This window comes from Orcinus orca, chromosome 16 (assembly GCF_937001465.1).
Source record: "Orcinus orca chromosome 16, mOrcOrc1.1, whole genome shotgun sequence".
Classification (NCBI taxonomy): domain Eukaryota; kingdom Metazoa; phylum Chordata; class Mammalia; order Artiodactyla; family Delphinidae; genus Orcinus; species Orcinus orca.
Window position 1 is genome coordinate 6,876,269 of NC_064574.1, and position 14,080 is coordinate 6,890,348.

The following is a 14,080-nucleotide window of genomic DNA, read 5'->3' on the forward strand; positions in this document are numbered from 1 at the left end:
TTAGCCTAGTGAGACCTTTTTCAGTCTTCTGACCTCCAGAACGGTAAGATACTAAATGTGTGTTGTTTTAAGCCACTGAGTTTGGGTAATTTGTTACAGCAGCAAGGAGAAACTAATACACACACCTCGGGGCTCAGGCTCTGAAGGACACAGGGTTTCTATCTTGCTTCTGGTACTTTCTAGCTGTGGGACCTTGGACGAATTAGCAGTTTCCTTGTCCATAAAATGAGTACAGGGAAAGGAGTTTGTCACTGGGTCGTGACAAACGTGTCACTGGGTCTTATTCACGGTTGTCTCCCCAATACTGAGAGTGGTATCTGCACACAGTAGGTTCCCAATTGATCGATCTGAATGAATAGAAAGTCAAGAATCCAAGAATCTTGATGTTGAGGGAAACCAATACGAATCTGTAGGAACCTGAAATGTACCGTAGCCGTTGAGTTGATCTCCACCGTAACTCCAAGTCAAGTGGGATGTCCTTTGCAAGGACAGGACAAGCAAGGAGGCATTTCCGATCACATCCTCCTGAGGAACAATCCCTGGATGGGCAGCACACGCCTTTGCTGCCCCAGCTTGCTCTGCTCTCTTGCCTTTGCACTTGGCACTTTTTCTGCCTGGGGTGCCTCTCCCCACTCCCAGCCTCTTTATCTGCAGCGCACACCTGCTTCCTGGAGAGGGACTGAAAGTTTTCCCACAGGTAGGGACACCTCTGCAAAATTCCTGATCAGCTCCTCCATGCCTCCATTCTGCCCCCTCCCTGGGGAACTGTCTTACAGGGATCTAGAAAATGCAAGTATTCATGGGTCCCCTGAGATCCAGGTGTGAGCCTGCAGGAACAAAGGTAGGAGAGGGAGGGGGAGAGGATGGCTTGCTCACTGAGCATCCCTCTGCCCTTGGGCACCGGGCCAAACAACTTGCACATGGGATCGCATTTCATCCTCCCAACCCACTGTGCAAGTCAATCTGATTACGATGGTTGACCAATGAGAAAATGGGGTCAACAGGTCATGTTCACCCAGCTAGTAAGTGGTGGCCTGCACTTGAACCCAGCCCCCAATCCCAGGCATGGGCTCTGTTCCTCAAGGCCACACTGCAGGGTGGGTTTAGTCCGTCCCTCATTCAGCATGAGAGAGTGATGAGGGTAGGGGGCGGAGGAGACCTGAGAGGAAGGATTGTCCTGGTGAGTGTGTGTGCGTGTGTGTGTGTGTGTGCGTGTGTGTGTGAACATCACTGACTCTACTCAGCACCATTACATACCACGGAAACAATATAAAATACACACAGTTCTGAGGCTGACTTCACTCATTCATCCATCCGTTTAATGGGAGCACATAGCTCCCATTATCTCATCATACCCTCACATCCTATGATGCTGAGACTTTGGAATCCTCATTTTACCACTAAAGAAACTGAGGCTCAGAGTGACTGAAGACTCCCCCAAGGGCATACAGCTAGGAAGTGCCCAAACCACATATTGAAGTCACCCGTGCTGGTCATCACCAGGCCCTGCAGCCTTCCACGCAGGCTTACATCATCCCAGAGCCTGTGCTTGGAGCTGGGGTCCAGGGGCTGCCCCCAGGGACTTACAGCTTAGAGGGGACAACAGTCAAGGAGGGTCCAGGGATGCTGTTGGTGACATGATTACCCAGAACGGTGAACAGTTCTTGATAAAGCTCCAAACAGAACAAAATATATTTCCCTTCATTTTACACAGTAGATATATTCCTGGAAAAGCCAGTGGATATTAACACTATGCAAAAAATACCTTGTGTTTCAGTGACTTATGGAATGGGGTTCTAGACCTGTGTAATGATAAATGGTTCTTTGCCTACAGGAGTGGCTGGGGGGTCGGGGTTCAAAAGCACGTGGGCAGCAGGACAGGTCTCCTTGGAGAGCTGCTCTGTGTCTCACAGGACATTTGGCATCCCTGGCCCTGGCCCACAAACGTCAGCTGCCCTTCAGCCATCGTGACAAGCGAAGATTTGTGCCCCCAAAAGTTGCCAATGTTCCCTGAGGGGAGGTATTGCGGCTTTAGAACACAGTTGTCAAGAGTCCCTGTGGAACTGAGAAAAGAAAGAAAATCAGGCCCTATGGAAGTAGACCACGCCGTATCGATGCCAAAGGGTCAGGCCAACACGGATGCCGAGGCCTTCCAGCTGTCCTTCCATGAGAACGAGCCTTCCAAATTCCAGGGTCAGTTTCGTTCCTGCTCTGACATGTATGCTTAACGATCCCATCCTGGATGAAATGCCAGTGAGCGCAGGTGGTAACTGAGGAGCTGGCAACCCACTCCCACCCCCAAATTTTAACTGTTTAAACAAATTATTCTGGTCCACAAAATCCCAAATCAGGGACGCCTGGGGTATAATGGCAAGCACAGAGAATGTGTCGTCAGGAGAATTTGTTCAGCCCCGTTCTCCCATTAGCAAAGTAAGCAGCCCTGAACTGGCCTCTGAGCTTCTTGCTGCCTGTGTTTCTTTGCTAACAAAACAACAGCAGCTGCATTACTAAAGCTCATCGAGGGTGTTAGGTGCTGTTCGACTTGAGTTTCGGGTCTTAACTCCTTACCATCCTCACAGCAATCTAAGGTATGTTCGATTATCCCCATTACTCAGGTGAGAAAATCGAGGCACAAAGAAGTTAAAACGAGGGAGTCGGGGAGCCCAGCACAGGCACGTGTCCCCTGAGGCTGGGCCCTAACCTCCGGAGAACACGTGGCCTTTGGAGAGAGCACAGTATCTGAGAATTAGCCACAATAACAGATATTAAGATGTTTTTGCAAAGGCAGGAGGCTCATTGTTCCACTTAAGAGTTTTATGCAGAGCTTACTTACAGAATAAAGAGACGAACTAAACCTTTTTCCAACCCAGCTGGGAGGCTCACACATGCAGATGAGGGATGGAGCCGAAAGGACAAGAGACTCCTGGCGGGTGGGGGCGGGGCCCGGTGTGCCGGTGGCCCTGTGATGTCACCTCATCCCTCAGTCAGCTAAGGTTTGGGGGCACCCGTTTGGTGCCAGGCTAAGTATTCAGGAGTCTAAGGAACCCGGAGGCCACGGCAAGCACTGTACCAGCTTTAGAAAGCTCACCCAAACGTGGGGACAGTAGAAGGGGGGAAGGGGGTAGAGGTACAGCGTGAAGATCAATAACGTGGCAGAGAAGTGATGGCAGCGGGGGGAGGGGGGGAAGCGGGGCCGGGGGGAGTGCAAACCCTAGTGCTCAACGTCAGGCCCCAAATGAAAGGGCAGACCCAGAGGTCCCCAAACGAGAACACCACTCATCCTGCTTCCTGCCAGGGTCTGTGCCGACCACACCCTCGCCACGCTCACTCTCCCACGCCCCACCATGTAGGTTTTGTACCACAGAGAACACTCGTGCACCTTGCTTCTCAAAGCGTGGTCCACCTCCCCGCATCACTGCAACCTGGGAGAGGATCCTGGGCACCGCCCCATACGTACTGAACCGAACCCTCGATTTTAACAAGGTTCCCCGCTCGGCGCGTGTTCTCTTCAAGCCGAGGAGCACCGCTGGAGGGCATGTCAGCCACTGCTGAGCGCGAACTAGCTGCAAGGCACTGGGTGAAGAAGGAAGGACAGATCTAGGAGCAGAAAGTGAACAGATTTCAGGGAGCGGTAGGTGTTGGGAAGAAAAATTAAACTAGGTAGTCGGAGAGTGAGGGAGGCTTTTCTGAGATATTTGACCTTGGAATTGAACGTCAAGAAAGAGTCAACCAGTGTGAGGGCGAGCGGTTCCAAGCAGAGGGAACAGCACGACCAAGGCTCCAAAGCTGTGTGGGGCATGTGGTGTTGGGAGAACGGGGAGAGGGCCGGCGCTTCTGGTACTGAGGAGTGATGGAAGATGCTGTGTGCGGGGCTGGCTGCCTCGCAGGGAAGCCTTGGCCGAAGCCCCCAGCACCCCCAATCTAAGCGAGAGCCTTGTTTTAAAATCACTCATGCAAGGATTTGAGCATGACGCCTTTTACTGGCCTCATTTTATCTAATCTTGCAGGAGCCCCTGAGGTAAGTCCGCATTTTGCATGACAAAGCTGAGGACACGGAGAAACCCTAGATGGCTCAGCCCCACACGCCTACACCTCGTTCGCTTTCTACCTGTTTCACCCTCCAATCTCCAAATTCAGGCCCAGGGTCCCAGCCCTAGCATGGCGCAGACGCTCAAACCAGGTTAAGGAAGAGCCCGGTTTCGCAAAGCTGAGCTTCTGTTTCCAAACATGTGAAAAATCCACGATTTGTACTTCATCCCCCTGAGAAAAAAACTTAAAATCCAGACCTTTCTGGAGGGCTGAAAATGTTCAAGAAAGGAAGATGAGAGAGAAAGTTATGGGCTGCTGGTTCTCTGGCTCTTTGTAGCCTTCATAAAGTGTCAGATGATGGGTGGGTCAGGACATATTAAAATCACAAAAGAAGGGCATATTTAAAACTCTCAGCAAGAAGGGTTTTGTAAACTGCAGGTTATCTGAGCTTCCATTAGCATGCATAAGCAGCCTTTTTATCTGGTTTTACAGCTATACCTGGGCGAGCAGAATCCCCGCCCCACCTACACACCCCAGAGTTCCCAGCCAAAGCCTTCTTTTGTCGACTTGAAACAGTTCCTTTCCCAGAGTGGAGGGAGGGACAAGGCAGGGTTGGGGCCAGAAGAAACTGCTGCCTTGGCCGGGGATTTACCCCCCACAACAGTCAATGGTGCGCACAATGCTACAACTATAAAGATATGAAAGAGTCAAACAACCAAAACGGCCGTCAATAGGGGTTCAGTTTAAAAACGGTTCAAAACCCACACGCTGAAGTCCGATGCAGCCGTTGCGCTGTGACACTGAGCATTATATATATTAACGTCCCCACGTGCTGTGCGGTTAACAAGCAGCAGGGCAGTACGGCTTCATCTTTGTAAAACAAGCGGATAAATATAAATAGAATTCAGAATGTTGGACTAATTATAGCTCAACTCTGATTACACCCTTATTCAAATAAGTAATTCACTTAAATACATTTTTAAATCTCACTACATTACTGCGAAGTTGGGGCCATTATTATCTCTACAGATGAGAAATCAGGCTTTGCCATCACGAATATTCCGCCCAAGATCACCAAAAAGGATTAGAGCTTCTATTTACGTGTGTTATCTAAAAGTAAAAAGGTACATTTGCACTTCTCAATACTTTAATTTTTTAAATTGCCGGTGGCTTAAACCACGAGGAACTGTAGATATTTGGCTGTTAAGACCTACAGAAATGGCAATTTCATATGTTTCAACCTCATACATGTATATAATTTATGAATGATTTATAACTTGTAGTAAATAACACAATTATAAATGAAAATAGTATGTGTTGCTAAATTGTGTACATATATTGGGGTAAATGGTCAAAAATAATGTCCCGAAGGAGTGAACAGCATAGCAACTTTAGACGCGCTGCCTGGCTCTCTGGAAGGTGGGATCTGGAGAGTGTCCACTGACGGGGTGGGGCAGAAGTTCTCTCACCGATTCTATTTCTGAGCCTTCACCAGAATGTCGGGTAGAGAGTAGGAAGGGCTTGAGGGGTTAACAGTGGTATTTGGGAGACTTGAGCTTTGTAAACCCCGTCTTCTGGGGGTGTCCTGAAGTGAAGACGACGACGATGATCAGTGTCACAGGGATACTACCTGCCGTCTTTTGAGGGCCAACCAGGAACCAGGAACAGTCCTGAATACGTGTATTCTTTGAATCTTCCCAATGACCCTATGGGTAGGGTACTCTGATTACACCCACATTCTATGAATGAGGAACACAGGGCCAAGGTCACCAGGTGGGGAATGGTGGAACCAAGACTGAAACCAACTTTGAGCTTGACCACTGCACATATCTCCTGCCTACTGTCTCCCCTTGGACTCGCCCCTCCTTCCAGAATCAGCATTACCAAGGAGATTGGATTATAGGGAACAGCAGTGTCATCAATTCCGAGCTTTGCACACACTTCAGCCCTAGACTCTCTGAGGCCAGTGCCATGCAGTGTGCATTCTGCTCAGGTACCTACAGTTTTGAGGCAGCTAAGAAGCAATTTTGGCCCAGCCTAAAATGAACTACAGTGTAGACGATAAATCCCCTACTCCATCAATACGCTGTGGCCCAAATAAAATCCACATCAAGCTTAGGTGAAGCCAAGTTCCCAAAAGTCATGTAAGAAAGCCTTGTTTTATTATATAGGTGGGAAATTATCCTACTGATAGACATGGGAAGATGTCTCTGCAGGAAGGTTCGTCCAAAATCCTCAGTAGTACCAAATAGATGAAAACAACCAGAACATTGTTGAATAAATAGTGAATCATCTATGCAACTTTTTTAAAGAACAAGGTAGAACTTTCTGTTCTCATTTGGTCCCTTCAGCAAGATATGCTATAGAGTGTGAGGAGGAAGGCCTGAAGTGGGAGGTACAGAACTGCATAGTCTAGGATTGTGGACTGGGAGCCAGAATGCCTGGCTCTGAATTCTAGCCTGGCTGCTTACTGTGTGACGTTGCGCAAGTTATTTAACCTCTCTGTGCCTCACTTTCCTTATCTGTAAAATGTTGTGAGGATTACATGAGTTATTATATGTAAAGGGCTTAGAAGAGTGTCTAAGTAGGGCATTTCATAAGGGCTATAGAGGTATTAGACGGTATTATTATAAAGCAAGGGCACTCTGTGCTTGTACACTTTACCGCCCCATGAACTGTTTTCCCGATCATTTTTTAGGAATTTAATAGCAGCTTCAAGAGGAAAGCTACCATGTACATTTGCTGGTGCTTTATCCACAGGCACAGGATGGGTGTGTACATGGCAAGGCCCTGGAACACAAGGTAGCTCAGATCTGGTCCCTACATTCCCTGGCTATGGGTCCTCATGCAGGTCGCCTGTGATCTTTGGAACCCTTGCTTTGCCACTTAAAAGCTGTGTGACCTTGGACAGGTTACTAAAATCCTCTGAGCATCAGTTTGTTTACCTCTTAAACTGGAGATAATGAAGGTACCTATCCTTGAAATGGCTGGAAGGATTAAGTGATATAATGGATGTAAATGTGGAGCACCTACCTGGAATATAATACAATGGTGGGCATTACTACTTCTAATCTTCATGAGCTGGGTCCACCACATAGGGGACTCATTATAATGGGCCCCATTATTCAACCCGAGGAAGCTGAGATCAGAGAGGTTAAATACATGCTTAGATCACACAGGTAACCAGCAGGAAATGTCTTGTTAACCTCTCACTGGTTCTTGTGTTTTTGCCATGTTTTCCCACCTACTATGGGTTCCAAGATACCTTATAAACTTTGGTGCTGGCGCCTGGTGGGTACAAATTAGCTCTGTTCATCGGATGTAGGGAGGGATGAAATGCCTTCAGAGCCTGGCAAGCCCAGGTTTGAATCCTGACTGTGCCAAACTGAAAACTCCTACTAGAATGTAAGTTCCACGTAGGACTTGACCTTGGCCGTCTTCTTGCTGGTTCTCTCCCCAGGAATCACCTTGTCTCCCCAAGAATCACCCAGTCTGGGTTCTAAATCAATGCATAAAAAGAGAACTAGGTATGGTCAGAATTACTCTGGGAAATTCCATCAATCATGGTCACAATCTTGTAAACAGGGTTTGTGTATACAAGCCCTTCCGGGATAGGGTAGGGATAATGGGTGGGAATGAAATGGATCCCCCTCCATGTGAATGCAGGGTGGATAAGGCATTGGAATGGTGAGAGCAGACTCTGAAGAGTACACATACGTATGCAAAACATGCAGCCAAGGATTTCTTTCTTCTCCAGTGCATATGTAGTTAAATTGGCTGAAGTTAAATGCACATTTGATGGGATTCTGCTGTAGTGTTAAAACGCTGGTGCAAATAGGAAGATAAGGGGGCAGAGGCAGTGACACAAACACTAAGACAGAGATCATTTAATATGTGCATGTTTCTCAAATTACCTGAGGAGGATAATATGCCCTATGAAAGTCTGTACCCAGTATTTCCCTCCTGAGAATCTCACAAACATTTCCTCCAACCATCAAGTTCTACAAGGTTCAGCCCTGAGTCTGGGCTTCAGGCCCAGCTCTGGCAGGAAACCCCACGGGGCCCTGCACTGGATGGAGCAGAACAGTTCTGAGTCTGAGCAAGCCAAGGCCCAGCAGCCTCCTATATGACTCGAGTGGATAACAACGGGGTTTGGGGCTCTGTGGTGACGAGCACACCCCACTGTCCACAACAGGCCAGCAGGAAGGCTGGCCAGCTACTGCCCCATCTCCCGACATCTGGAGAGAAGTTGGAAATCCTGATAAAGCTCTTTACTTCAAATGTTGGTAACTAATTTGGACTTTTATTTTTTAGTTGTATGAGCCAAACAGAACACTTCTGGTCCAAATCTGACGTGCAGTCCTCCGGCCTGCAATGCCTAGGTTAAAATTTGGAAAGTGATTTGTCACACCAACTATTTAGGGCTCTCTGTTTCATGGGACCAAGCAGCCAAGTTTCCTGGTCACTTTCAATGGTTTCTTTCGAGAGCCTTAATTACCTTTCAAGATTCACTAAAATTGGGAACCAAAGGGGGAGAAATGTTTTAAGAACTTTTCACAGAGTTCCATGCCAATATAGCTGGTAATCAAGAAGATTCCAAGTCCAACACCAAGGGGGGAAAGTGGAGGGGGAGGGTGGTGGTGTTGGAATGAATTGGGAGATTGGGATTGACATATATACACTAATATGTATAACAATAAGAGCCTGCTGCATAAAAAATAAATAAAATAAAACTCAAAAATTCAAAAAAAAAAGAATATTCCATTTGAAAGAAATCCACAGATATGGAGATTAGCTAAGAACCCAAAGGTCAGTCCAGTCTCTTGCAAAGAAAAACAGAGAAGCCAGGGGGATGGGGAAAGGAATACCAGAAGGAAAAATGCACACGTTAACAATATGTGAGGAGGTAAAGTTATGGGAAGGGCTGCCTGGTAACCTGTTATGAACAGAATAAGATATCTGACTTTTCTTCCCAAGAAATAAACTGAGAAAATGCGAGACACAGAAACAACTGGAATTTTCTAATTACATGCTCGCTATTACATTAATGTTAACCGTTTTGTCTACTCCACTACACCCCTTCCGGAATCTGAGCCCCACTTCTCTGTTTTTGTTTTTGGCCACGCTGCACGCCTGTGCGATCTTAGTTCCCCGACCGGGGATCAAACCTGCACCCACTGCATTGGAAGCATGGAATCTTAACCCCTGGACCACCAGGGAAGTCCCCGAACCCCACTTCTTCTCGTCAACTCTCCTCCCTGCTGGACCACATGGTTTCCATGAGGGTTTCCAGGTGAGTCAATCCCTTAGTCTAGGGGTGGTCACCTGACCAGAGCTGAGCCAATGGGAGCCTTCCCTGGGCTTCAGGCCCCACAGAGTCATTGACCGACGAGGCGGAGCTTCAAGGTCATCCTTTCTCCAGATGAGAAAGGTCCACTGTGCACAAGCTGCCCATTCTTCCCGACTGGAGAACATCACTGACCCAAGCTGGATCACAGGCCACCTGAGAGGCCCAGCAGCACCACAGTTCTTGGTTATTTGGCCCCTCCATGGATCTGGGCAGCCAATGAATGATCACTTTGCTTAAGTTATTTTGATCTGGGTTGCAGTCACTTGTCATCACTGTCTTTCACCAGAAGAGTGCTGACGCGTAGACACTGTGTAGACTACTGTCACGTAAAGCTATGACATGGGCACTTGCATTGTGTGCTAAGCTATCCAGGAGCTACCAAATTACCCAGGGAAACAAACCGTCTCCTCATCAGGGTACCAAATTCCTACCAGCAAAATCTACCTTTCCAGGCTTAACCCAGCTACCCAGCAATGCACAATATTCTCCTTTCATAAACACACCCTTCAAAACAGTGCTATCCTTCATCTTATTCTCCCCTTCCTTATACCTCAGAGTGCCTTTTTAAAGCAAGCGATATATGGCTTTAGCAAAGAAAAATGGTTGGCTGCCGTAAGTGAAGAATGTAAATTTTTATTTAGCCCCAAAATTCCTTGAGGAAAAAAAAAAAAGAGAGAGAGAAACAATTGCAGGTTGTTAGGGGGACAAAAGCGGGGGGTGGTGGGGAATGGGGATATTCATTTGTTTTTAAGTGAAACTTGCAGTTATATTGTAGGAAGCCTCAAGGACTTGTCTGTTTAGGCAACACACTTCATGTGTCCACAGAGAACTCATGAGTCCCCAACCATCTGGGTCACTTTTTTCCCCTATAAATTCGCAGTACTTAGAAAACTGGAAACTTGAGAGAAATCAACTTCTTTTGATAAGCCATTGCAATATGAATATTGTCACCATGGAAAAGAAACTAAACTAAATCATTCTAGATTTTATTTTTGAGGTAACAGTGCTTTGGACAGAATGCAAATTTTTTCCCTTAAGCAAACCACAGGTGTGTTTTTTTATTTATTTTCTAAACCAAAAAACTCTGCTCCAAAGGTATTTAAATTGATATGACATTCTATTTTGCCTTCTTGCATCAAATGCAAGATTATGTCATAGGTCCTCTACAGACCCATGACAATGACAGGTTAAGAAAAGAGTTGTCAAGAAGGAAGAAAGGTAACTTCACAGTGACGAGACCTGGCAAACATGACCTGGGTCAGGTGATCGAGTTTACCATCAGCAGTAAGTCATATTGATAGTATGTACCCTTGATGTGATGTGATGAGAAGGGCATTTTACCACAGGGGTCTTCCCCCCTAAAACCTATCCCCACAGTCTATAACATAAATAAATCCCAAGTGAGGGGCATTCTACAAAATCCATGGCCAGCACTCTTCAAAACCGTCAAGGTCATCAAAACCAAAGAAAGTCTGAGAACCTGAACCAGCCAAGAGGAGCCTAAGGAGACACAAGGACTGAATGTCATATAGTGTCCTGGGTGGGATCCTGGACCAGGAGAAGGACACTAAGGAAAAACTAAACAAGTCTGTATAAAGTATGGACTTTACTTAATAATAATGTATCAATAGTAGCTCATTAATTACAACAAATATACAATGTATATACAATTAATATTCAAAATGTTAACTAACATGTTAACCAAAGGGGAAACTGGGTGTGGGATATATGGAAATTCTCTGCACCATCTTTGCAATTTTTCCGTAAATCTAAAACTATTCTAAAATAAATTTTTTTAAAAAAATAAGTAAATATTGTAATCTTGTCTGATATGCTTTTCACTTCTTAGAATAAAAAAATATTTTAAAAATTGATTTAAAATGCCAAATGTTCTATGTTGAACTTAAGACTTAATTTAGATCATATTTCTTTCTTTTCTTTTTTTTAAATTTGGCCACACTGTGCAGCATGCAGGATCTTAGCTCCCCGACCAGGGATCGAACCTGTGCCCCCCTGCAGTGGAAGCATGGAATCTTAACCACTGGATCGCCAGGGCGGTCCCTAGATTGTATTTCTAAATTTCCAGAGTCAATCAGACTGTAGTTTTTCATTAATAATTCTTATCATTCATCCAGGTTTTAATTTAAACCACTGGTAAGGCTAAATCTATGATCTTTACTTTTTCCTATTTAAAAAGTTATACCTGACATGGCAACTATTAAAACATGTGTCCTCTACATGCGCCACCCATTCAGACACACTGCCTCTTGAGTGGTTATTATGCAATATCAAAATCATACAAAGCCAAATGACTTTTCACTCAATTAAAGATTTCTGGGAACTTTATCTTCCCCTAATCTCCCTCCTCCTTCCCACCATTTACCAATATATTCAAAACCTTCTTCCAAAATTTAAAAAACCTTTAGCTATTCTTTTTAAGTTAAGTTGGAAATTATTATTATTATCATTGAAGTCTATATACGAATTCATGCTTTAGAAAGAGGTCAACTCTAAAAAATTTAGTTTGGATTTTCATTGCTAAACTGAGGAAATTCTAATGTTCTACTGATAATCTGATGGAAGTCCAATAAAATGTTTGTTAAACATATAAGATAATAAATAAATACTGATCTGTTTAAAAAAGAAAAGTTATACCTGGGCTTCCCTGGCGGCACAGTGGTTAAGAATCCGCCTGCCAATGCAGGGGACACAGGTTCGAGCCCTGGTCAGGGAAGATCCCACATGCCGTGGAGCAACTAAGCCCGTGCGCCACAACTACTGAGCCTGTGCTCTAGGGCCCGCAAGCCACAACTACTGATCCTGCCCTCTAAAGCCCACGAGCCACAGCTACTGAGCCCACATGCCACAACTACCGAAGCCCGTGTGCCTAGAGCCCGTGCTCCACAACAAGAGAAGCCACCGCAATGAGAAGCCCGCTCAACACCACGAAGAGTAGCCCCCGCCTGCCGCAACTAGAGAAAGCCCACGCGCACCAACAAAGACCCAATGCAGCCAAAAATAAATAAATAAAAAGATAAAACTAAAAAGTTATACCTGCTGTTTTGGTTACTAATCCATCGTCTTCTTAATCCAAGGATAGAAGTGAAGGAAGAGTGGACTCAGCGAGGATCAGCCCCTCTTTAGAGACACTTTGCTGTGAAGGGAGCAGAAAATGCCCCAGTGACAGAGGCAAACCTGTGGTGAAGGGGGGTGGCTCCTTTAAAGAGGGTAAGACCAAGGCATGTTTGAAGGTCTATGCAGAGGTTCTCAACCTGGGTGCTTCTGCCCTCCACACACAGAGAACACGTGGCACTGTCTGGAGAGGTTTTTGTTTGTCACACTTGAGTGGGGAGCAGTACTGGCTTCTAGTGCGTAGAGGTCAGACCCCATCCACACCCTACTATTCTTAGGTCAGTCCCCCCAAGAGAGAATTAATCCACGTGTCACTAGTACAGAGGCTGAGCAACCATGGTCTACAGGAGCGACACAGGATGGGTGTGGAGGTGCAGGAGAGCAAACATGATACCAGAGTCGAAGGCAGAGGCCACAGGAGTGAAGTCCTCCAAAAAGGCGATGCACACCAGGACACCAATATGGGAGTCTGCCTGAGACAGGAACAGGATACCGCTTCCATTGTGGCAGGAAGGAAGGTGACCATGACCACCTTCTCAGAGAATCGGCTTCCATTATGCCTATCGGGTGGACACAGGTCATGTGTCCTGTCTCCTGGCCACAGCTGATTGGATTTAGGGTGGACCCTCGCCCAAGCCAGCCCAGTCGGATGCTCTCTTCTGGGAATCGGAGGGGAGCATTGGCTTCCAGTGACCTCTGAGCGGCTGCGAGAGCTGCCTGCAGTGGCCATGTCCTGCAGTGAGCATAGAAAAGTAAAGCATCAGATGCAGAGCAGGAGGAGACTGAAGTCAACGCCCAAGGAGAACCAGAGATCACAGAGAGAGAGGGATGCCACGCTGATTCTTAGCGGATTTCTGATCTCTTCTTCCCATCCTCAGTCAACGCCCAAGGAGAACCAGAGATCACGGAGAGAGAGGGATGCCACGCTGACTCTTAGCAGATTTCTGTTTTCTTCTTCCCATCCTCAGTCAACGCCCAAGGAGAACCAGAGATCACGGAGAGAGAGGGATGCCACGCTGACTCTTAGCGGATTTCTGATTTCTTCTTCCCATCCTCAGTCAACGCCCAAGGAGAACCAGAGATCACGGAGAGAGAGGGATGCCACGCTGACTCTTAGCGGATTTCTGATTTCTTCTTCCCATCTTCACAAAGTCAGGCCTCACTGTGATCCTTAAATTCCTTAAAACGACAATTTTTTGCTTAAGCTACTTTGACCGGATGTCTGTTGTTTACCCGTATCTAGACCCATGTTCATTGTTTAAAGTTTGGGAAAGGGAATTCCCTGGTGTTCCAGTGGTTAGGACTCTGCACTTTCACTGCTGAGGGCACAGGTTCCATCCCTGGTCAGGGAACTAAGATCCCGCAAGCCACGCGGTGTGGCCAAATTAAAAACAAAATTTTTAAAAAGTTTGGGGAAGACTGGAAAACATAAAGAGATTTTTTTTTTTTTTCAAGTACAAGCAGTTGCATGAACAGCTGTCAGGTAGGTAGCAACCAATAGCAGTGCCATTTTTGCCTGCCCAACATCCATTTTGCTTGAAGTAGCTACAGTAATAGGATGTAAATCTG

At 46.3% G+C, this 14,080-nt stretch overlaps 1 protein-coding gene across 5 annotated transcripts in view; it reads right to left on the minus strand.

The window, feature by feature from the left end:
- The window catches only part of TFAP2C (transcription factor AP-2 gamma), a 221,380-nt gene that overhangs the window by 132,474 nt on the left and 74,826 nt on the right, over positions 1-14,080 (minus strand). Inside the window, exon 8 of one of the 5 annotated variants that reach the window (XM_049698953.1) lies at positions 7,498-7,528. The exons of the other annotated variants lie outside the window; for them this stretch is intronic. Within the exon in view, the coding sequence (XP_049554910.1) occupies positions 7,513-7,528 (16 nt within the window). The 3' untranslated portion in view covers positions 7,498-7,512. Of the gene's footprint in view, positions 1-7,497; positions 7,529-14,080 lie in introns of those variants that run through there. 5 annotated transcript variants of the gene reach the window in all.